The 26,215-nt window shown below is 39.4% G+C and overlaps 1 protein-coding gene across 3 annotated transcripts in view; it reads left to right on the plus strand.

The window, feature by feature from the left end:
• Positions 1-26,215, plus strand: part of tab1 (TGF-beta activated kinase 1/MAP3K7 binding protein 1) — a 92,042-nt gene that overhangs the window by 45,295 nt on the left and 20,532 nt on the right. For 2 of the 3 annotated variants that reach the window (XM_081599667.1, XM_081599703.1), the window contains exon 11: positions 24,986-25,439. In XM_081599667.1, coding sequence (XP_081455793.1) covers positions 24,986-25,439 — 454 coding nt within the window. The remainder of the gene's footprint in view (positions 1-24,985; positions 25,440-26,215) is intronic. The other variant, XM_081599737.1, reaches the window with a different exon arrangement.

The raw sequence follows: 26,215 nt of genomic DNA on the forward strand, positions 1-26,215 counted from the left end.
CGAAATTTATTAATATTTTTACATTAGCACAGTATTGACAGAGATATGTGGACATTTGTAATAGAAACACAGTTATTGTCCCATCGCTCTGCTGTGAGAGAGGGCTGACTGACAGACCGCGCTCACCAGGCCACATCTGCACTTGCACGGTTAACAATAGTCAGCCCATTGTTATGAAGTAAGCAACTTTTTATGGTTTCAGCCAACATTGAAATTGGCAGCCTAGACTTTTAAAAATATCGCCTGTCTGTGATCGTCCAGAAAACTACAATCGATGTATCACTACTGTATTGTTTTCTGACCTAACCCTGCTTTAATCTTCTCCACAACAATTTCCCTGACCTGTCTGCTGTGCTAGCTGGTCTTCATGAGGGCCTTTGTTCACTAATGTTCTCTAACAAAACATCTGATGCCTTCACAAGACAAGCTGTAGCTACACTGAAGTTAAATTACACACAGTTGGCCTCTGGTTACTAATTAGGGCATTCGGTTGCTCTGGATTGCATTTATCAAAGTACAATTACACAGCACAACTTTTACATTTACATTTCCTAGTTATGTATCATTTTGTGTTTATCCACCACATAAAAATCCCAGTGAAGTTTGCGGCTCTAATGTGAAAACAATTGGTGGAAAATTTCAATATCAAAATATCAACACTTTTGTAAAGCAGTGCAAGTAAAACGCTTAAGCTTTGGTTACAGAAATTAATATTACGTTCGCCACACATACACACTGTGGTAATTCAATTTCAGCACCTCACACACACACACCCGCACCCCCCCCCCACACACACACACACATAACAAAAGCTCCCTCTCTCCCCTCCGGTGTTCTATAGCACTCTTGGTGGATTTACAGCCCACAGCTATACACTATTTGAATATAAATCAGCTTGTTGGAAAAAGATAGAGCCTGAAAAAAAATGTTCCCGCCGACTGTGTCAAACCCAATAAATTACACCCAAAATCATTCTGCCCTCATTTCATTTGACAAATGCCTGGTTGTTACGGCGAGCCCCACAAGCAGGGCTGAAGTACGGTTGCTATATGTTGCACCGTGCTCCGCCGGACTCAGTCATTGGGTTTTTGAATATGATAATCAGTCAAGCTAAATCAGCTACTTGCTTTTGTTTACTTGGGCAACACAGGAATAATTTCTTATCTGACAATCGGACCGTTTTGAGAGAAAAATATTCTGTGAGCTCACGTATGATTGTTGGTAGTGGGGAATATTTATTCTACCATGCTTTGCTCTCTTTTGTGCATTTTGCTCCCAGAAACGAGCGTTAGTAAAACATTTATCCTTCTTCTTGACAGGGTTCTTGTGATCACAAGGTCGTGCCTGTAATCAGTAGTCCACTCACCTTTTGTAATTCACACACACACATCTGTGTCAACCCCCGGCCTCCACTTCTTTCCCCATCAGCTCCTTTACTATTTATGTCTTCTTCTCTGTCTGGGAGTTGTCCTGCTGCGCCTCTCCTTCTACTACTGTCAGCGTGTCATTAGTGATCTTCGTCGTTGTGGTGTGGTGACAGAGAGGCTGCTCAGAGTTTTATTTTAGCCTTTGTTTGGTGGTGTGACAGTGACGGTAGCCGTGTTTCCATTTATCATAAAATTTTGCAAAATTGGAATTATGGAAATAATTTTGTTGGAAACGCACCAATTGCTGAAAAACTCAAGTACTACAGTAGAGTTTTTGTGTTTGGATGAGGTGCTTGCATCAAAATTAGTGTATTTCGCAAAACTACAATGGAATATTTTTTTGCAACACAAAAGTCACGTCACCGACAACTGGATGTTGGAAGAATGAAGAAGACGACAGGAAGTAGTTGGAGGATGATGGTATGGCATGTTCTTTTAGTCAGTTACCGCATGGAAAATCTTAATCACTCAGGTGTGATTTCAATTGTGTTTTTATTTAATGGAAACACTACAATTGCAAATTTGTGTTATTTCAACAATAGCGGAATATCAACAAAGTTTTGCACACAATTGAAATGGAAACGCAGCTACACATGCAGTGCGGGTTGTTCTTAATGGTGTCAAAAGGTTAGTTATATATGCATAATATGAGTAAATGTCTGTTTCGGGCCATAACAACAATATTAATGTCGAATATTGATATTGGGCCAAATTTTCATATCATTGTATCCCTAGGATTTAGTAATCATACAAAATGATATACCCTCAGACCGTCAATTCTCGAAACCACACAGACACAAAAAAGAAACCTTGTAAAAGCGCACGGGGATGCCATCTCTTAAGACTGCGGAAGGGTTATAAAAGGCATTTAGAAGCATTTGTACTCAAATATTTGCGAAGTTGTGCTACTTGCAGGCCTCTGTGGTCCCTAACCCTGCAAACACCGGAGAGCCATTGTATTTTTCTTTGCTTGAGTGAATATGCCTGCTTATGTACTGGAATGTCCATACTTTGCTCTTTTACTCACTGATGACAGCTGAATTTGGAAAAAAAGGAGCGCACTGTTTCAGGAGCACAATGCAGCATTTCAGTGAAGAAGAGGGAGGCTTTGTGTGAATCTAAATTATCTTTTTTTTATTTTATCCAGCATACAGCCACGCATTTGTGCATAAAAACTTTAACAGCACTGGTTGCTTGACCGCGTCTCCTGATTCAGGGATTTATTGACAGTTTTTGTGTCCCTTTAATTGAAAAGTTTCTCCGCTGTGTATTAAAACAGGGTCACTGAGCGACATATTGACAAACTGAGATAACAATGACAACGGGGTTGCTCTTTCACACTTCTTAAACAAAGAGTAACCCCATACCGCCACACTGAACCGCACTCCATCTCCATCACCGTCCACCTCCATTCACACCATCAACTCGTCTCTAAAGTCCGCTTTTTACTGCCACATGTTTAGCTCTTCTCACTAAGATCTGTCCGAGGTCCAAGGTATTTGGTGTTCCATCTTCAACGATGTGGGCCTGAGCTTTTTATCCCGCGTTTCGTGAGAAAAAAATAAAAACTGAAGTGATCCAGGAAATGAAGTTTATTCTCCGAATGCCAAAAATGTACGTGGTAAGCAATCCAAAGAACAGGAAATGAGAAAGAGAACTGTGGAGTCCTGACTCAGGTTGCAAACTTAATCTATCAGGTTTGTAAAGCACTCACACTCTGTTCATTAGGTCTGTAAATCTACAGCAGTGATTATAGACGAACTCTTTCAGCCTACCTAAGAAGAAGATGAAGATTGTTACCCCATGTATGCGTGTTGTAGTTTCTGTTTATAGATGACCCAAGTCTGATATTTGGACAGATTTAGCAGCATTGGCATGGGTTTAATTAGACTTTACTACTTTGTTAGATTTACTACCCCATAAATATAATATCTGATGCTGGGATGTATCTGGATGTGTAAAAAAGCGATAATGTTTTAAAACAGTTCTTAAGAGGAGAAGAGCATTTTCTAGGCCTCCTTACTGGACAAAACTGAAACAATACATTTTACTTTAGTCATAGTATATAAAATTAATCATCTCTTTTTTTTTCAATTTGTATGACTTGTTTTAAGTAGAGTGTTTACAAATATTTTATAAGTTTCATGCCATCAGATGCAACACAGAGGTCTTCGTTGATTGTGTAATTTGGAAAAATAGGCCAGGGTAGACTATACTTCCATTTGTAAAAAATAAGATTATTTTGTCAGAACAACACACACCCCCTTCCCTCAAACCCCACTTCTCTCATCAGGGGTCTTGCCCCGCACATTAAAATCCCCGGCTGTAAAGAGTCTTTATTGATAGATATAGAAGCTCAGGAGTATCTCCAGCGATAGGCCTCAGATGTAACCACGGCCCACATCATTACTGGTTGTGCTGTATAATTAGCTGCCTGCAGGATATCTCTCCTCACACATATTCCCACAGAGACAGCCACTGTGGCCCAATGGGAGCAATGCTCATTTGCTAATGTGTCAGTTTTGAGGGGAGAAAATCTTCCGCATATGCCCGGTCAGTCTGGTTTTGTGTCACTGTGGCATCAGTTCAACTTCTCGAAACAGTGCAGTGAATCGGATGCTTTCTAAAAACCGTATTAGGTCTGCATGCACAAATTGAACATGTATATTTATGTAATCCAGTAGCCTGGTTTTAATGGAACCCTAGTTTGTTTACCTAGGAAGTTTGGCTTGTTTGGGAAGGTGTGAAAGTGAACTCTGGTCCGCCTACATTCCTAGGTCTTGGTCCAGCTGAAGTGAATTCTGGTGCGATTCAAATGCATCTGAGGATATAAGCGACCTGGTGATCGCTCCAAGAGCAGGGCATCTTGGATAAATACAACCCAAAAACAAACGCGAGTGTGTGTGCTAGCAAAAGAGAAAGCCAACATCCTAAAATAACGCCTCTCCATTTTTGTTTACATGTTGTGAAAAAGAAAGTTGGGCTTAGTGTCTCCTTCAGTGGTTCTTGGTGCAGCGCCGCCACAGGCGAGGAGGTGGAACAGGTTTTTCTGTGTTTGGTTGGTTTGACAAAGAGCAGCGTGAAAACAAACTGCATCAGCTGAAACCTATCAAACTAAGGCGTGAAAATGGCCTAAGATCTAACAAAGGATGCGTTGTGGTTTGTCATTGGAGATGGCAGAATGATGTTGCAAGAATTGTGAGTAAGATACAAAAATGCTTGTTTTGCACAATACCAGGAAAATGCAGAATACCGTACTATTGCTGAAAATTGCACAGCTTAATTTTTCTGGCTGTTTCTTCACTTGCATAATGCCCCTTTCTAAAACATACAGAGTGCTTTCCCTTTGCCATATTGTGCACACTCTTATCGATGATTGCAATTTTGTATACTGCGTAGCTCTGACTAATCTTTATCAGTGCAGACAAAGAGTCTGCATAGCTTAGCTTGACATAATGTAACGTTATTGCAAATTTTCTTAAGTTTTGCTTTTTCATAAACACTTGAAAACACGGAGGATGAATAAACAATAACCTGAAAAAATACTTCTTAAACTCTTTATGCTATTACGGTTGACTTAATCTGTTCTTTCAACTCCTTTTCCCCAAGTGCTGATCCAACTACTAAAATGATAAAGGCATTTTCATACTCTGTGTCTGTGTCAGCATCTTTTGCCTGTGGTGGTTCTAGGTTGTTTGTGTACATTAGCGTAGCTTACTGCATCCAGATAAACTCGCACTTCTTCCATGTAACTCCTCCATACCTCAAATCTGCTGGACCTCCAGAGAGCTCTGACCAAGATTGTTATCAAGAATGAATTCAGGTCATGCTAGACTGCTGAGAAATGTTTCACATTTATTGTCACCGGAAAACAAACATAAAAAGCTTGACATACATGACTCTTAGAGTGCCTAATCCAATGTAAATGTGTTTCACTTAAGTTTTGGTGAAATAGATGACCATTTTGATGATATTCTGGTTAATTGAGATATACCTGTATAGGATAAGAATTAGCAACAAATCACATCCACATTCCGTCTATATTTAACGTGCCTGTTGGTTTTGTCTGATTTCCCTGACATGGGACGTTGTCTAAATGTTTGCCAGTTTTGAAGTAAACTTTCCCAGTGTCTCACACACGCCAGTGACTCTGTTTTCTTTTCCTATCTGATGCAAAACACAGCGAGGCACTTTCAGCTTTGTTGCGGTTCGTTTGATAGCTTTTGTATTCAAACGTAGACTAGGAAACAATTTGGTTATTCCCTCTCCTTCACCATTGATCTGGAACAGCCTGACCACTGCTGTGTTTTCCTGTACCCTACGGTGGAGCTCAGGGACAAAAACTGCAAATGAGTGTAAACACCAGCAATCCGGTCTGGATTAAAGCAGGACACGAGGTTTATGTTTTGGTTTCTTTTTTATTTTAAACCTATTCTTATACTTTTTCTGGTTTGTTAATAATTAATATCCATCTTTTGTCCTTTGCGACATCAAAATATTGTGTGAGGGATTTTTTATGTTGTGTTTTTCAAACTTTGTTAAAGAAATTAAGATGAAAATTTGAGGGAAATGTTATCAGGAGAGACGGGAATTGGGAATAAATGACAGGGGAAGGTTAAAAATGTTGGCAGGTTTGTTTGTTCGCCTCTGTGAAACTTAGCATAAACATTGGAGTGGAGAGGAGGCCAGGAAATGGCCCTGGGTTGTTTAGACTCTCAGGTTGTCTGGATATGCTAGCATGCTGCTTTTTTTTCTTTTCCTTTCAGTTTTCTTTTTCCTCTTCCTCTGTGACCTTTCCGGTTTGTACTGTAAACAAAGACAGATTGGCCGACATGAGCACAGAGACAGATTTCAGTCGACTTCCTGAGCTTGCTAAATGGTCGTGTTTCCACCAGCAGGGAAACATGAGCTCAGTGCAAAGCTTCAATCTAGGAAAAAAAGTCATTGACTACTGACTTTATGCTGCCTTTGGCTAATTAGGGACCTACAAAAAAAATTATTGACAAAACTAAAAACTAAGGATGAAAGCAAGCAAGAAAGAAAATATGGAAATGGAACAACTAGGCCTTTCATGATAATAATTTTCACTGGACGAGAAATTGTTTCAGAAATTATCGAAAAAGATGATAATATTGTCATTTTGTGTCTATTTTCAACAGATATAACAATAATAGCAACATATTAATGCAAGCGCAGGCCAAAGCGGCAGGTAAGAGTAAGCTAACTACTTTGTGCTGCAAACGTTTGCAGCATTTCTCAAAGTGCCGGCTTTCCTACGAGATCGAAGGGACCGTCCCTTTAAGAACTGCCGTCCAAACAGAAATTGTTGTGCTCATTTTCATTTATGATGCAATTAATTGATTTATTGATTATTGTGACAGGCTGAGTGATAACACCTGCTCCTCTCTGCTTTTCAAAGGTCTTAAGCTTCAATGTTAGTAAGTTAGCTCACTTACTGGTCCTTAATTTAAGGTTAACAGCTTTGTGTCGTTTTTTAAAAGAATTATAAACACAATATTTGTAAAGTTGAAATTATTTCATTTTTTGTTTGTTTTTTTCAACCAGTCTTAAATCAACACACAACTATTATGTACCTTTTTGTTCAACCACTCACAACCTTTGTTCTCATCATTATGGAGCCCGTTACTATTAGCAACATCTGTGATAAACCCATAAAAGCTGCTTGATGGCACTGCAGAGCACTATTTGGTCCTGGCTATCTGCTGACAAAAGCTTAGAATTTAACCACACTCCCTTAAAAAAAAAAATCTAGGCATTAAAGTAAAGTTGCAACAGGATTTAAACATCAGAAATGGGGAAAAAAGGGTTAAGAATATTAATAATGTCAGTGTGTGATGACTGAAAAATTTATATCAAAAGCAGGAAAACTGTAAATTTGAGAAGACGAGCATATTTAAGCAATTAGTAAACACAGAGTTAGATTGAACTACTCCTCTTTGATAGAGTAAGTTTTGATCTTGGCTTCAGACAAAGAGATGGTGTCTGTGTGCCACACCCAAAGGGAGAGCTGCTTCCACGAAACAGGTAATCTCCCGTTACGATGGCATTTTGCTCGTCATTCACTGAATTTTTAATTCGGGGAATGACTCGTAAACCTGGAAGTAAAGTGATCTTGTGGGCTGCTACAGGACAAAGGAGTCTTTTAAATAAGACGGAGCCTGTAGGGGTGTCGGCTTACACTAATTCACATTCAAAACTGAGAAAGATGCTTCAGAGAGTTAGAGAGAGCGTAGTTTTTGTTAAATTGTATACTACACTATGCTTTATTTTTCTTTTTTAGTTCCTGTATTATCATATCTCTGCAGTAACATGCAGGGACATTTTTTAATATTTTGTAGCAACACTTGAGTAAAGAAAGCAGAAGTAAAATTTTTGCTGAAGCTGTTTGCACCCTTCGTGGTCACAATCTACTGTGTGATGTAAAATATTGACCGTTGCTTCAAGCAGAACAAGAGAAAGTAGACAAAACCCGACATTTGAATATGTCTCCATCATATCTTGCGGGTTTTTATCCACTGTTGACTTTTAATGCGTCTGCATTTTTAATGCATTTACAAAGCAAAGCAGAAGAAAAGATGCATAAAGAGCAAAATATAATTTAATAAAAGGCCCTGCAATGACTATATTCATGTCACTGTCAGCAGGAGAGATGCTACATATAAACACAGAGGCTGTTACGGGTCCCAGAATGCAGAAAAAAGCTCCTGCTGTCATTCCTGTGGATATATTGCCGTTAAATGATATGATAAAAATGACTTTATGATGCTGCAACATAAGGAATCAACAGTGTTTTGGATGGAGGCTGCTTTCTTGTCAGGATCTCGATTACTGTTCTTACAAGAGTCTCAGAGGTCAAAACGGGATTTTGCTCCACCGAGGACAACGATGTAGTGAGATTGAAATTACATCTTTATTCATCATATGGCTGCAGACATTTCCCCTCCCTCCTCTTTGTGTTTAAAATTAGCTAAGTTGAATGGCAGGTCAAGTCTGCACACGAGAGGGTGTGGTGAAAATAAGCTTTGTGTTGTGGCATGATCTCAAGTAACAAACATTTTACAGTTTCTCAAACAGACATGTATACACGTGCAACTTGGAAGGTACCCAGGAGAGTTTTTTTTTTTTTTTTTCCCACTTGGACATCTTTCACACAAACCCAGAGTGTTGCCTAACGTCCTGACCTGTTCTCATCTCAGATAAGTTAGCCCACCGGTGCGAATAGGGACCCTTGTTTTTGCCTTTGGCAATTGGAGTTGTTACAAACGTGTAACACTAACCGCTCTCTGCAGTCTGCCACTCTTCATCGGACACTGTCGCCCTCACATGAGCGGCAGCGATGGCAGATCAATCTGTCACTGTGCCTGGAAAGTTGCTCTCCGTTTGGGAGCGGAGCTGGGAGTAACACACACAGAGCAGGAAACAGAGGAGGTCTTTGGTAAGTCTCTGTGTGTGTGTGTGTGTGTGTGTGTGTGTGTGTGTGTGTGTGTGTGTGTGTGTGTGTGTGTGTGTGTGTGTGTGTGTGTGTGTGCGTGTGTGTGTGTGTGTGTGTGTGTGTGTAGTGTAGGATAGAATGTGTTCTCCGGGGGTCATGTGAGGTGAGGTATATAACTGGTTCGTGTCAAAAAACATGTTAAAAAAAAACTTGCCCAGCGTGATTTCTAACCAACAGCTGAACATGTTCACTTCATCTCGTCATTCGTTAGCTGACAACTCAATAGAATCCTAAAAGAAAAACACATTTTAAAGTAATTTAATCGTAATTATAACGGCAAAGTCACAAGAAAAAAACAAAAAAAGAAAATCTAAATCCCGCAGATGGCCGTTAATTAGCACTTGTCCACTTTTGAAGTGGGAACCTTTGTGATCCTTTCATGAGGGTTTTCAGAGCTGCGTTCGGCCGCTCAAAAGTTTTCATAGAAATCAGCCGCTTAATTACAGGTAGCTGGTGACCAGTGAAAGGAGAGGAAAAAAGAGTGGAACAATCAAAGAATGAGCCGCAGGCGTGAAAATGTTTCCTGAATTCCAGCTGAGTTTAGAAAAATATTATCGAACGCTGGGGAAATAATCACATAATTGAATGTTTTTAGCTGTGGTGGTGTAGTGTACAGCTTTGATGCCGGCTGCTCAGGAAAACAAGACGTTTTACATCATAGTAACCTGAAAATATAGTCATCTTTCCAACCCGATTATAGTCCAAGAACTAATTTATCTTTACCATAAAAATACTATATCTTCAACTGCTTTGTACTCGTCGTAGTAGCCTTAAGTTTTCACTGTTTCTCAGGAATTTCTAATTGATGAATAACAACTGAGTTCAGTTTTCTTTACAAAACTGTGAAGGGCTGAATTGGAAATCGGACACTAACATGAGGATCGTTGGCTGCCGTGGTAAATGTTCATATGTTATGATGGGGTTTGTAATGCGCACAACAAGCAACAGGGAGGGCGGCACCCACTCCCTATTGCAAATAATAACATGTTACTAAGCAATAAAAATTTAATTGGAGGCAAATTTCCCAAACACTCATGCCACGTTGCAACAACAAGGCACCCTCGGCGAGAAGAATATCTGCCATAGAAAAGTGGTTACTGGTCCGAAGGTGACTTTACTCCATACCAGTGCTACTTGTACCGATTTGTGTTTAAGTCTGACTGATAGCAGTAAAGCTGTAAATTCAACAGGTGCACTCTTTGGACTCCTTTACATGGAGACGAGTTTCAGTAACATTTTCCATTAACCTTAAAATTTAGCAAATTGAAATTATGCAAATAAATTTACTTAACAAAAACACTCCAATAAAAAACAAAATTTTTTTTAGATATAAAGTTGCAGCGCTTCAACGAAATGGTTTGTCAGTCGTACTGAAATAGATGTATTTTGCAAAACTGCAATTTAAACACTTTTTTGCATCTTGAGTCATGTGACCTACTGGCAAAAATGATGAAGAAGATGACAGGAAGTAGTAGAACCAAACACGTATCCGGTCCCTCTTATAAGCAGCTTGTCGCTCCAACGCCTAGTGAAACCGTAGCATTTTTGTTGCGGTCCAGCAACGTATTTACACATGTTTGGTACTTTTCGAAACTCCCTCTGAAAAGTGTTTTGTTGGTTCATCGGAGACGGGTTACTGTTTTCTAAACGAGGTGGAAGCGAATAGTCAAAAGTGTGGGCTCGTTTCAACTACATGCTAAAATGACAGCGCCATCTAGTGCGCTGGGATGACAACTACAGTGAATTTCAGGTGTCTTGGAGGCACAGTCTGTATGCTGAGCTCCTCTCTGAAATTACCGTCAGTTTTCAGACAGAGGTCTTGTGTAAACGTAGCGTTATACACAACGATGCCGGTAGAGTCAGTTTGTTTTCGAAATACAGAACGACATATGTTCAGCCAATGACTTTTCTGGGTGGGGGGGGGTCCTCTATATTCAAGCCTGAAGTATAGGGAAAGCGGAAACCTATTGTCTCATGTATATGAAGAATCTTGTCCAATATAAAGTGCTTAAACTGATTTTAATCCATGTTTAAATAGCTGGAGGTGCGAATGGGAGAGTGAGATTGCTGACTGGCAATCAAAGGGTTGATTGCCAATGGGAACTTTCTGAGAGGAGTCAGAAAAGTTTTACATATCCTTGTCAGCATCTTCTTTTCTTACTTCACTTGAAACAAAATGTCCATCTGTTGCCATGCGTCCCTCACTCCTCCTCCTTCCCCTCTGTGTACTCCGCTCTGTTTACATTCGTTTTTATGGGGGAGATTAGAGCCAGCAGGGTAATATTCCAGCTGCCAGAATCCCTTAAGGGTTGTTTAACTCAGATTAAATTTGTAATCACACAAGTGGAACTCAATTAACTTAGTTGGGTTTTTCCTAATGCCTCTTAGCTCTTACCACACCTCAAGACTTGGTTCTGGAAATAAAAGGTTGCTACTTTTTTGTGGCCCAAGGCAGAAGCACTGTTTTTCTACATTACATTACAACAAATGCCTAAATGAAAATGTCAGACTACTGTTCATAATTATTTCTCATCTTTGTTTGTTTTTTCTCTTTGGTACCTCTAGAATTAGTATCTTTTGATTTAAAGTCCATTTTAAATTAAACCAACGTATAACAAATTGCAATAGGTTTAAAGTGACTGACTAGTGTTGGCAAATCTCAGTTGCTCTTTGAAAACTCAGCACCACATCCTGTCTGGGATTTGGTGGCAGATTTTGCTGCTTCGTGAGGAATGTTAATTCAGGAGCTGCCAGGTATTACCAGTAACTTTTTAAGGTTTCTTTTTTAGTTGTAACCCTGTCGCCCCCTTTCTGGGTTTGTTTTCATAGAGCGGCTCGTGTTCCAGTTGAGTTCTGCAAACACCGAAAACATTCAGTCAGCACGAAGCAGAAAGGCCTCAAGCAAAGGAGAAACGGAGAAACCCAAGTTACTCTGTGCGGCTTCAGAGATATGGAGTAAATTTTCTATTTTAATGGAGAAATTTTTCTGTGGTTTAAGGAGACGTAAAATCGGCGCCACTTATTGAACTGGCAATACGTAGCATGTAAGCAGAATGATGCAATTAACTCCCAATATGCAACCATCTTAAACATTTAAATAAGAATTGAAATGGATGGATTATTGTCAAAGTTATTGTTTTGTATGAACAAATGGCCACTAATGACCTTTTTTTTTAGGTCGGTTCAGTTCAAATTAACTTTAGTTATTTTTAACTTTAGCCATTTTGTATGTTACAATATGACTAAAGCTAATTTCTACAAGTGAAACTGAAAAGGCCTAGCAAAGGAAACCTACAACAACAAAAAACCCAGTTAACTGAATTAATGTAAATTATGCAGAAACAGACTTATAACTGGATTCAGTTTTTTTTTTATTTCCTTTTTTGCATGATAGGATGATAAGAAATTTAAATCTTGATCTTTTTGTGCTCAGTGAAGCGCCTCGTTAACGCTCTTCAGCGTGGAAGTTGTTACCACAGAGACTAAGACGAAACTTTCGGTAGTTTTATTTTCATCAACATGGAGTTTTGTATGAAAATTAGATGAAGCGCAAAGGATCCTTCTACACAGGAAACTGCATTACTGTGGATTATTGTTGGTACTTCAAGGCTGCCGAAACAGGAAGTTAGATATCAGCAGATTTCAGGAAGTTTAACATGTCACAGAGAAGATACTCGCTTGCTCCGTTCATTGCAAGCACACGCCAGCAGTTGGAGAACTTTGTCGGATGGCGGGATGAAGCCGAGCTTTACTTTGACCTTAAAAAAAAAAAACACGACAGTCTTAATGGCGATGCTGGGTAAGCTTACTCGTAGAACACATTTCTCCACCAAAACAGTTCAAAGTACTTTAAATTATGAAAACATAAAAGAGCACAGCGCAGTGATGTCGCAAATAAAAGTAGAGAGAAGTTGAACTAAAGACAAATGAATATCAGTTGGTATTATGAGTGAAAGGCAACTCTAAACAAATGGGTTTTTAAAACAAATGGGTTAAATGGGCATTTTTGTTGTTTTCTGGAAGTTTTGGAAGTTTGTTCCATAGATGAATGAAATGAAACAAAAGAAAATGTAACATTTTAAGGACTAAACACCTAATAGAGTGCAAAGCATAGAACTAGAGCGAGGAGATCTGCCCCTATGGATCGGGTACGTTGTCAACGATACCCGATGAAGAATTTATTTCAATAATATTAATATCTGACCGATACAGATATTAATATCGGATCGGTGCATCTCTACTTTCTCTCCACTTTGACCCTTGTGGCTCTGGCTTTGTCCGTTTCCTGAACCGTCTCGCCCTGCGGTGCCGTTTCTTCATTGGCCTCCTTTGTACACCTGTAATTACAAACCGCTGTCTGGGCTGAAGAGTTGCGTTCAGGTGCAACTCTTCTGACTGAAGCGTGCCGCCGTTCTTTGGTGGAGGGCTCATTTGCCGCTTAGCCTCTCCTGCAGAACTTCCTCCTCTCGTCACCCAAAATGCTTATCGGTGCGGGGGAGAGCCGCTGGCGAGAACTGGATGTTTACTCATCAGTTTGTGACCAAACAAATTGCTGTGTCTTGAACCAGCGTAAGCCACTTATCAGCACCGGGGCCACAACACTGGACAGTAACGGACACAACGGCGCCGTTCTCCCACTGTATCAGGCCTGATTCAGCAATTACCACGGCGACCGCAAGAGACCATAAGGCCAAAATGGAATATTTCTAATGGCTTCAATCTTCCTGTTTCCATAATAACATTGATAGCAGGAGAGACAATAGGAGCCTGATTTGTTTTTTTAATGCCAGCTGACCTACTTTAGTTAATCCCTGGCCTGCTTGTACACGCTTACATGCAGCTGAAATTAAAAAAACAAGCAGTGATGTGTCAGCAGTTTTGATGGAGCGTTATTTTGTGATTGTTATCTGTCAGTTTGAGAGGATGCAATAGAGGTGGGCATTTCTCTAGCTTGATGTGTGTTTTAGCAGGGAATGTGGTGTCGTTTCTGCCCCCATATACACAGTACACAGTTGAATATCCAGAATAAGTATCGCTTAAAATCAGTCTGTGCAGTTTGTTTTGTCCAAAACAATTTTTAATTCGGCAGTCTTTAGAAAAGATGAAAGTAGACAAGATGGAAGAAAAAATAAAACGATTTTGGATTTTATGCAAAATTAAAAATAAAGACATGTATAGGGAGTAAAGTTCAGACATTACCACAGATTTTTTCTTTTCTGTTTGTTTTCGGTTCACTACACAGTCAAATCACGCCCGCAGTACCTTTAACTGATTCAGTTTCTCATGGAGAAGGGAGTGAGTGGGTGAGACAAAAAAAGGGGGAAATCACAATAAAGAAAGAAGCTCTTTGTAAGCGGAGCTTCACTAAAACATTCAGTTGTAGAAAACAAACTGCAAGTTTTGATGCTTCAACACTCATGGCATTGTCATTTTTCATCAACATTTTTGAGGGAAGGAGACTTATCACTTTAATATGAGTTACAGCAACATATAATTCCCTTTTAGTGTCAGAAAGGAAACTTCTTAATTGAATTTGACTGATTTTATGCAGCTGTTAACATTTTGTTTTTTTAACCCATAAACAATTTTTTTTTAATATGAAATAAATGTGTTTGATAGACAAATTGGTTCAAATCTTTAATAGATTTCCTCTTGTGTTGCATTAAAGATTTTAAACTCTCAGCATCAATTATGGTAACCAAATAACAGGATTCCTCAGTGTAATCCTACAAAACTGAAAAAAAAGTATTCTCAAACTGTTTTATTGTGCTTTTTTTAAAGATTTTCTTTGTATGCAAGTCTGTTTCCTTATCCGCTTGTGCAGGATTGTCTGTTGAAAAATCAAGCAATCACGCAAAAATGATGGAATTACATGAAAATCCAATAAAAAAAAAAAAAACTCCAACTGCAGACTCCAGCAGCCTTTGACATCATTTGGTTGCTTCTAAAAATAGCAGGCTCTGTAATAAATCATGGGCTGACAGATTTTTGAAAAGCATCTATCAGCATTAAAATCTCTGCAGTGACCTTCAGTAAGTGGAGGAAATGTAATTAGAGGGGGAATGGCAGCGGGGGGAGGAGGGTTCAATTCAGCGAGAGCCACCCTCTCCACAGGAACCAGGCGCTGCACAGACAGAGCAAAGGAAAAGATTCAGTTCAGCTGAGGGGAAGATTGGGATGTGAATATGCCTCGACTGCCTGTGTGAACCTCTGGTGTCAGCGATGCAGCTGAGAACCAGTGACAGTAAGCTGAAATGAAAGGAGGCAAGGAAGTGAACAAAAAAAAAAGTTAAAATGGCTGATTCGACTTGAGGAAAAAAGTAGAATTCAGTTTCGTCTCCGCAGACCGAGAGGGGGACTTACTGTCTAGATTTAAGACTTATAAACATTGTTAAAGGCCTGACGGCGACACTGGAAAAGTTTTTTTTTTCTCTTCCTTTGTTTACCTGAAAAGTTCAGTAATTAAGGAAAACTTGAGGACAAAAGTGATAACGCAATGTATAGAAATCTGACTTTGGCTCAAAAGTGGAGGAAATAAAAATGTCCGTCTTTAATTTAATTCCACTCAGTTCGATGTGGGCAGACATTTTGCATTCACGGGAGAGCATTTGAAGAATTGAAACCACCTTGTACATTTTTGACTTAGAAACAGTATTCCCACAGACACCAGTGTTTATCTGTGCTGTGTTCTCATTCTTGGATTAAGGAATCCAACTTTTTCATTATCCTGTAGTAAAAACAGCAGATAGACTGAAGAACTCTTTCCTCTTTCTTCCAACTGGAGCTGTTTCTTACAGCCTGGTCTCCAATCCCATTTCTGTTCACAGCAATAGGTAGCTATGTTTTTGTAGTTAGACATGAAAGATCACTTTTAATGTATTGAAATGTTCCCTTTAAACTCACAAAAATGACCTAAGGCCATCTTAACATCTAGTGGTCAAAATATTTACCAATAACAGGGAAAGTCACAGCTGGACATTAATACTAGCTAAACCTGAGATAAACCATCTGAACTCGAATAAATGCCAAGCTGCTGGTTCACCCTGAGGATCAGACTTTGTGATTTTGGTTTCCTCAGATCTTGGCCACACCTTTTGCTGAAGCAGGAAGCAGTCGATGCCCAGCCCAGGTAACTCACAAAGGGACGACATGATAAGTGTAGCAGGAAACTATGCATAATAGTTTTAAATGCAACCATCAACTGTGCATGGTTGCTAAAGTTCCTAAATTAAATGAAACAGTCATGAAATGGTTTGACTTCACAAATCATGATAAACTTACCATCTTTACTGGCTGTGGACTGATTGGGAGCAGCTGGCTGAGATCATCACAAACACAAATCAGATGTTTAGGTCCCTCAAATGGTTTCAGTTCAAATTCATCTGAGAGCATGTGAAGAATATATCTCGTTAAAATTAAAGGGCCTAGTCATCGTTTTACCATTTGAGCTGTTGCAGCTAAATCAGCTTGGCTGCATTTTTCCCACCAAACAAAGTTGGGACAAGGTCAGCTGCCTGTGAAAACAGATGATTGTGGATGCAGTTTTCATTAGGAAGCTGATAAAACTGTTGGCGCGATAGCTTTACCGCTGAGCTGTAGAATATGTCTGTGAATGGAGCTTTAGTTGGACGTTCTTGTTTTTAAAGCGGTCTGCTGGCCGTGGTTTCCTAGAAACTTTTTGATTAATTATTGAGCATAATAGTTTGATAACTAGGATCAATGAGAATGCATTTGTGATTGAACTGAAATTATTTTTTCGTAATGACATTTGTTGTGAATTGGCAGTATATAAATAAGCTGAACTGAATTAATGAATGTCACAGAAGGAGACATCTTGAACACATTTCTGTCTGTTTTTTTTTTTGTGCATTATTTGCTTCTTTTAGATCATTTTAAAAGATTTTGCTGGGATTTTTCTTTCTTTCACTGCTGTCAACACATTCCCACAGCATATTGTGAACATTTAATCCCAAAGAACTGTGAAGAATATATTATTCCAACCATATATTAAAAAATTTTATTTAGATTGTTTGAGGAACATGGGTGAACTGAGCATAAGTTCACCCGGTGCTTTTCTATTGGTGGCTGCAGTTCTGTTTTCAATTGCCTCTTTAGCACTTGCTTTTTGGAAATTTAAAGTGCACCTCACTTCAGGTCGCCCTTATGATTGCCTGATATTTCCTCTCTCTTTTTTTGTAGCGTTTCTCCATTTTCAACATGGCTCATTGTGGAAAAGATTACAATGCCGCTGCCCATGTACACGATGACCCTTGAGAGAGGCATTAGTGTATAAAAATAGATCGATGGTGAGACGTAACACAGAACACTTGAGCAGTTCTCTCCAGCTGCTGTTGTGGGGAAAGCTGGAAAGGCCTGGTGGACGGCCCCGGCACTGAATTATAGATGAGGTTAGAGACATGGAGGCACTCCTCTGGCTTACCCCATCGTCCCACCTCAGTTCAAGCGCCATCACTTAGGAGCACACACACACACACAGACACGCACACATTCATACTAAGCCAACAAACTGTGCATGCTGCCTTGAAGCTCAGAGGTTTCACACATTCATACTTCAACTCCAGACCTCTACTCTTAAAGAAGTGTGTCCTTTTTAAAAAATTATTATTATTACACAAACACAGTTTCACAAACGCACACGTGTGAAACTGCATTTGCTTAAGGAAACTTCCGAAGGTTGCTTTGTGGTCCGTGTACTTCTAAGATGAGATGGATTTCCTGCTTTTGCTGCCAAAGCGAGCCAGGCTTTGAGGTTCAACAAGGTGTTGACTTCTCGGAAGAAGAAAAAAAAAAAAAGGAAAACCAGCAAAACCTTTGAAACTACTGAGGTGAACAGGAGGTCACCAGATCTTTCAGTAGATTTTTCTTTATTTCACACATGTTCTGAATTTGTTTCTAGTATTTTTCAGGTCTGATTAAGTAAAGAAAATAAGAGTTTGGGGAATAACTCTGAATTTCAACTTGATTTCCAATCCCATTTTCATTTCTTTTTCTTGCTTTTTTTTGTTTCTCCTTCCTTCCAGTGGTACAGTGGTTTTCCAGGCAAACCACTGTACCAATATGTGTGTTGAATTTAAAGTGATCTCTATAATTTTATTTGAACATAGTGGACTGACAGGTAAACTAATTCTGGAAAAGTCTGTAATTTTTACCTGGTAAATGTGCAGGACGCTTGGGTTAAAACTAACTTGCATTTGGGCTGAAGAAATAACCCAGATGTTTTCTTCAGAATTCATTTACTGTATGAGTGAGCAGCTTCATAGACGGACATAAGTTAGTTGATTTTTTTTGACAGTTCATGATCAAAGACTTCTGTCATTCGTCCTGCATCGTTTAACCGCAGCGCCATGAGAGCGTATCAGTATATCTTTACCTTGTAGAAGCATGCGTCTGTAAACAGAGTCCTGTGTTTTTACCTGAGGCAGGTTTTGTTTTTGTCAATGACAGTTTGCACGATCTCATCATCTGCAGGGGCTCCACCAGGCTCATTTGAACATTGACCTCTTCAGAATATTAACAGGAAAACATATGCGTTTGTCAGGTGAGAGCCCAGCCACATAAAAGTCATATGAGCAGCTGGAAAGTGGCTCATGTGAGCGGTGTATAAAAAGATCATTAATTCGTGTAGCAGCAGGGGGATCAGGTTAGTAAAACTTTTTTTTTTTTTTTATCTCTATGGATAATGTGTTTCTCTCTTCCCGAGTTTCATTCTGAGAGTCTGACTAAGCTAAATCTATGAGTTTCACTACAGTGACCACTTGCAGCTGAAAGTTTTACAGATGAGCGATTTTCTAGCAGGAAGCCTCTCTCTCCAGCAGCTGCAAGGTGTCTTGTTTTTGCTTTTCGATTCCCCCTGGGGGCTTGTTAGGTGAGATCAGCAGACTGGCCAGAGGGGTCGGTGTGCTACTATATAATCAGAAAGGAGCTTTGAAGCCCAGACAAAGCGAAGCTTTTCTAGAACTAAAGGGTGTGTGTGTGCGTGTGTGTGTGCGTGTGCGTGTGTGTGTGTGTGTGTGTGTGTGTGTGTGTGTGTGTGTACATGCAAAAAAATAATAATTTAGAGGTTTTTACATGGGATTGTTTTTGTTTTTTCTAAAACTATTTGCATATACACTCGTATGGAATGAGCAGAGTAGATAATTTGTTAAAGAAATGGCTGATCATTAAAACAGAAATAAAAATGTATACAGTTAAAAAAGTGGATTTGCTAATATTTGCCATAGGGCTGGACAATATGAGAAATGTATCACGATACAAGCGTTTCATATCAGCCCATGGCGATAATTATTGATTTTAGTTTTTTGTTTCAAATGTCTGAAATACCACCAAACCTTCCCTGTTTTATAGTTTTGTCTCCACACCGTTGTTTTTTTTTCTTCTTTATTTTTAAGCGGTTAAAGAAAAACTTGAAACTGCTGCTGCACAAGTTACTCAACAGGTTGTTGCTAGGTAACCAAAGAGCAAGTGAGTTGGTGCTACCGGCTAGTTAGCTCGCCATAGGGTGAGAGGTTGAGCAACTAAAGTCTTTCCTCTGCCTCCATCTCCCAGAATGCTGTGAGGTTCTATATCAGAGTTTGATGCATATTATATATAATATCAAATGTTCCATCAGACATCTTTCCTACTGCTACTAATCAATTTATCTCACACTGACATAGGCGCACATGGAAGGCTCAACCAATCACATTTTACACCTGCAGAATATATTTGTCCATTTTGGATGGATGTGCCGTCATTTCATGATCATCTGTTAATTCAGGGTGTCCAAAGTGTTTCCCTGGAAACGTTTTTGGCCCTTTGAGCATATTTATGTGCCGCCCACTACTTAACCAATGCAGTTCAGAAATAGTACAAATTTGGCCCTCCAGTGGACACTTATGTCTTTTTTTTTTTTATCATGTCAATTTCAATGACAAATCTGATTCTTCTTTGACTAAAAGGGTTTTTCTTTTTAATTTAATTTAATAGAAATAGAACTATACACATCCAGGGACAAGTTACTTTGTTAAACATTAATATAAACTTTTTTTGAGGAAAATTTCCTTTTTTTTTTTTTGCAAAGATTTAATAGACCAAATAAACTAAAAGAAAATAAAGTTAGGAAACTGTCCACCTTTTGTTAAAAAAATGGTGCCTTTTTGCAAGGTTATTATAATTAACATTGAACTAACAAAATAATGAAAACTTAAACTAACTGGAACTATAATGCTTGTTTATAGAACTCGCTAAAACGTTCTGAAATCATAGCTATAACATATTTTGTCTTTGTGTTTATGAATATATTTATTAGCCTTTTTGAATTTTGCACCTAAAAATGAACCAAAGCAATAACTACTACTATAATAAAGACTAAAACTAAACATTTAACTAACAAATAATAAAAACACACTCTTAAAACCTAATTGAATCAAACAAATAAAAAGTTACAATGTAAAAATACAATAATGAAAAAACCAAAACAATTATAAACCCCAGATGGGGGGGATAACTACAGAATTATTTAGCATTTTAATTTTGAACAACAATTAGCTTATTTTCAACTGTGGCACTCCGGCCCACGTTGGGAAACATTTGGACGCCATGTGACCTTACAGTTAATCAGCAGGTGAACGTTTCGTCTTGTAAAAATGGCCTCCAGTTTTAAAGCGGTTGCTATAGAAACCTGAAGACCCCAACGCTCCACTCTTTGCTGCAGTTCCTGCGGATTTCCTACAAAACTTTTAGTTAATCGTCTCCATGTTTTGTTTTTTTTGCAACATTTATGGTGAATGAATTTATATGAAAAACTTTGGTAAAACGTTCAATGTTTGCAGGTTCACATGTTCACTGTGAACAGGGAGAATTGTCCCTCTTCAGTGTTTGTGACTCTGCATACCAGAGGGTTGTTTGCGGTCGAAGCTTACAAACTCTCTGGCGGGTTGTTGTTTGTTCAAAAGGTGTGAAGCTATAAAAAAAAAAAAAAAAAAAAACACATGATGAAACATTTATTGCAGGTTGGGAGCAGAGATCATTCTGATAAGAGCCGTGCCTCTATTAACAGTCGCCGGTTGTGTAAATACAGGAACTTCAGCCGCTTAAATAGAGCAAAGAAGAGAAACTTCCCTCTTTCTTCGGTTGACTGTTTTTAACGTTCTGCTTGACTAAATGTCAATCTTTTGACGGCTTTTTGAAACGTTGGTGTGTTTAAACACCAATGGGGGAGGAAAAAAACCAGAAGTATTACGTTATAATATTTTCAGCTGGCTTGGTGAGTTATTCCAGAAGGCCAACATTTTTTCTTTTGTGTGTGCGGCTTGTGTCCAGTCACCCCATGCGGGTGACTGGTGGGCGGGGACGTTTGTTGAACTTGAAGGAGAGATGTGTTGCCTCTTTTTAATCGCAGTTGCGGCATTGCAGACTCTGCTTGACTTGTAAAACTCGACCCTGTACGTTATCCGACAGGCAGGATCGCTCGGCGGCAACAGTGTGGAAGCAACCGCTGACATGAGCAACCTGGATTAATTTTGACAGTCATGACTTGGCTTAGGTGGCCCAGGGTATGCCTCGGCCTGCTGAATTCAACGCAAAAATGGCGACGGCTGCTCCATCCGTAAGTGATTTTTGTGTAAGGACTGGTGGTGGGCTCTGCTTGCTGAACTACCTGCTGCTGCCGCCTTTTGGACTTTTGGGCCTGCGGCTTGGGATTCTTCTCTCTGCTGTTGAGCTTTTCAAATTCAAAACTGGGTGTGGGAAAAAAAAAACATGAAGGGGAATTTTAAGTAGACAAGCACCAATCCACTTTTTTTTCACTCCTGATACCGATACAGATTTTGTATCGGCTGATTCCGATACTGAAAACCAAAGCTGAACTAATTATAACGTTTCTTTTTCTTAAGACGTAAATGTACTAAATTACAAATTTATCAGATAACTGCACCATTACAGCACACTTAAACACACCAAAAGCTTCTGAAGGTTGATCAAACATGTAAAAACAACGTTAGTTTGTTCAGTCACCAGAACAGCCAATGGAAAATAAATTATAAAATGACAAAACCAATAGGTTGACTACCTTTGTAGAACATGTAGAAATAAACAACAGGAAGCCAAAGCGTAGAACTAGACTGAATAGATCTTCCCTTATGGATCGAGCACATTGTCTCTGAAAATAGACTTTTTTTAAACTCTATTTTTCAACTCTAGGACCAGGCTACAGCTTCTGCGCCTTATTCCCAAAATAGTTTATTTACAAATTTTAAATTTTTTTTTTTTTGTCATTTCTGCATTGAAAACTTTTACATACACAAATTTAAACCCAGCATTAACACAAAGCAATTAAGCGTTTATGAAGAGCTGAAAGTTTAAAATGTGACCAAACGTATTAAAATGAACTTCAGCATAAGAAATGTGTAGATGTCTTGTTCTTTTTAGTGCGTGTCTGAATAGATGTGTAGCATTCACACGTTTTCACCGTACATTTTTTGGTGTCAACATTTTAAATTATTTCTGAATACCTGGAGAAAATTTGGCTTCTCCACAAGATTTCGTAAATGTAAAAATAAAAAAGGCATTTTCTTAATCTACGCGGTCAACACCCACTTTGATTCCTTTGGGACGATTCAAACTTCAAGACAAAAAGAGAAATCTTCTGAAACTTGCTCTTGTTTTAAGCTTATATTTCATTAGCTTATCTTATTGAGTCAAATTTCTTAATCATTTGTTTTGTTATGAAAACTGGTCTGTCTAGTTAATGAGATCTTGGATCTAAATGAGACAGCTTGTATAAATAAGTTAGTAAAAATAGTTTATGAGAAAAGTATGACACGAGCTGTCTCTTACGTCTTTGTCTGTCACTTAGGCATCTTTTGCTTTTTTTCTAAATTTGAAAACTCTTTCCTTCTTCCGTGCCTGTTGAAACGTGTGTACATTTTTCTCTTGGCATTAACTCGACCAAATCAAAACAAATAACTGTTTCACAACCTGCGAGTGCCACAAAAGTAGTAAAGGAGAGCGACAGGCTGGGCCGCCTTAATCTGCAGGATTTACCAGAATTTAAAAGCCAATTTAGGGCCGTGGTTGAGCCCTAAATTGATTTCTGCTCTGGCCCGAGCGCAGGCGGCCTGTCTTAGTCATATGTGCTTTGCACCGTTGTTAAATGTGGTTTTATTTGCAACCGAGCAACCGCAGCAGTATTTAGTTCCAGACTGCCGGTCTGTTTTTCCTGAACCCCGCGCTTGGCGCTCTGGATTCACAAGCGTTTGACGCTGCTGGCTTTGACTCCCGCTGCTAGAGTTACAGGTCATTTTGCAAGTGGAAGGTTTGAAGCGGATGTGACCGGGTCACGGCTGCCTCTCTGATATTCCAACACGCATGTGTGATTTTTTGCTTTTCATTAAATGCGTTCTGTTTTATCACAAGTTCTCCACATGTGCGCAGCCTGTTGGTGCAGTCTCAGCTGTAAATGTGGTAGTGATTTAATGCGTTGCTTGTTTTTACGCACAAAAGAGACATTTTTGTTAGGAATGTCTGGAATCTTCTGGTGCTCACACACTTCACTGCTGGGTTCCCGTACAGAAAGGATGCTGAGGACGCTGGGAGTGTGTGAGACCGGATCTGTGGAGTCGTCACACATCTGCTCTTCCCCTGGATCTGGAGGACTTTCCACTCCAGTGGCGCTCGGTCAAGCCCGTTTGAAAGTGAACCTTCCAGTCCACTCAAGTCGAGAGCGAATTCTTGCAGCTGCTCTATTTTTTTATTTTATTTTTTTTATTCATGGAAACTTTTATGAAAATGGAAAACATTTGAAAACAGACCAATTTCTGGGACTTGTTTGATCTGAGCTTGGAAAGCTGAAACTCTTTCTCACTGCTCACCTTGTCATCTGCGTTTTGGTCATTGCTGTTCTGACTTCCTTTTTATGCGTAACACTCACTTCCCATTCAGTTTATTGCAGAAGTATTTCATGATGTGGAACATTTTTCTATATTTTGTCATGTTAAAATGTCAACCTTCATTGTATATTATAACTTTTAATAGACATGTTGACACAAAGTAGTGACACGTGGTTTTGGTAGCAGTAGCAACGGCATTTTTAGCCACTAAAAATCTGAAAAGTGTGGTGTGGTTTTGTTTTTAGCCCCCCTTATACAAATGAATGAAACCCAGTACAACAAACTCCCTCCAGCTCTTGCCTAATTAGTGAATGAAGTTTACTTTTGTGTAATTTATATAGAAATAAACTGCACGAGTCCGTGTAGTTTGGTTGTGGATGGGTTGAAAGCATGATTAGGTTACAAAAGCAATATCCCAAAATTTGGGAAACCTCACTTTAAAGCTGAAATGGGCTGTTCATAAAAGATATTGTGTCCAAATGAGACCCAAGATTGAACAATTTGCTAAATATGCCTGGAAGAAACTGAACTCTGCACATCATCCTGAAGGCAACCTGGTGGAAAACATGGCAGTGGCAGCATCATGCTTCTTGATATCAAAACGCTTAAAAAAAAAAAAGCTGTTGGAGCCTGAGAAAAAAACACATTAGGGTTTGTTATTATCCATGTCGTCGTCACAAACCATGTTATGCTAAAATCACCTAGCATTAGCTTAAGGCTTATTCATATTCTGGCCTAGTCAAAGTCTGACACACTGCAAAGAACACAAAATCTTACCAAATATTTTTGGTCGAGTTTCTAGAACAAATATCTCAGTACAACTGAAATAAGACAAAACTAACTTATAAATAACTTTTCAGCAGGATGTAAAACAAGCAAGAGGTCAGTTATTTATTAATATAAGAAAAGAATACTAGTTCAAATGGCAGATTATTTCATTTATAACGAGACGTTTTTCTCATGTTATGAATTAAATAATCTACCAGTAGAACTAGTACTTTAAAAAAAAATTAATATCAAGGAATTATGGAGCTGCAGAGCCTGGTACTTTACTGTGTGTGTGTGCTGAGCTAGCTTCATCAGCCTGTGGACTGGTGGAGGATGTCACGTTTTTATTGACACGTTTCCTCGTTTCTGTCCGCTTTTTCCCCCGTCAGGATGAAAATGCGGCGGCACAGAGTGTTCTTGCTGTGCACGGTGGGTCTGTGTGTCATCTCCTTCCTCCATTACTACAAGGCCCTGCACTACGTCTCCCTGCTGCGTGAGCTCTCCGCTCCGTACCCCAACATCAAGTCCTTCATCATGGTCTCGGGCTTCTTCTGGAGGGAGAAGGGCGTCGCTGCCACCCCGCTCAGTCCCGCCTCTCCTGAAGAGGCCCCGCCGCTGCCCGTCCTCCGCCAGGGCGCGATGAAGCCTGGCGGAGGGGCGGGGTCTCTGGGGGACGGAGGCGGAGGAGGGGGAGCGGTAGACCCAGGAGCATTGGACACCAACATCAGAGTGGCCGGTGTGGCCGGCCTTAAACATTTCGAGGTGAGAGCGATGAAGGAGCCGGAGCCTCCGCATCCCTGGGAAAAACCAGAGGAGAACCAGCTGGGAGACTCGCCAAGAGAGGTTCAACACCCTGGCTTTCTGAGTTACTGCATGCTAACAGTGCATGCAAAATGGAATATATGGCTGAGGCCTCCAGCTTCGGCATCAGAACTTAAAGATGAATCCTGTTACAAGAGAAAAGCTTAGACTTGTCTTTTTTTGTTGTTGTTGTTGGGATGGTCGATTTGTCTTTGTCCAAATGAAGGCAGAGTAGGATGGTGACCTCAGTTTACAACATAGATGTTTTAAAGATTTTTTTAGCTTTAATTTACTCTTTGTTGAATAGCTCATATTAGAGTATTATCAACACAGGTTTAAATGGATTCATGATATTGTCACCTTTCTAAAATGATGGCCTACGTCACTTATTTTATTTTGCCAAATGTGATTTTTCTTTTTTTTTTTCTTTTTTTGCCTAAATCATCTTTTGGCAAAAAAAAAAGACTTAGACCATCATCTAAGGAAGGTGACGTAACATAAGACCTTCTCTCTCCCATCATCGAGATGAGCCAAATTTATTCTGACGAAAATAGATTTTGTGTTTGGTTTGTAAACATATCTAAATTTGAAAGATAAAAATCTGTCTCTTATGTGGACCGGTAAATATTAAGTCCAGGAGGGGAAAAAATATTGACACAAGCTGTAGGAGGATCCTGTCCAAGATGCAGGCCATCTTGGACAACGAGTCTCATCCACTCCATGACCTGCTGGCCAGATACAGGAGCAGCTTCAGCCAGAGACTCATTTTGCCAAAGTGAACCACAGAAAGTCATTCCTGCCTTTTGCCATCAGGCTTC

Source organism: Poecilia reticulata, chromosome 1 (genome assembly GCF_904066995.2).
Source record: "Poecilia reticulata chromosome 1, P_reticulata-male-v2, whole genome shotgun sequence".
NCBI classification, from domain to species: Eukaryota; Metazoa; Chordata; class Actinopteri; order Cyprinodontiformes; family Poeciliidae; genus Poecilia; species Poecilia reticulata.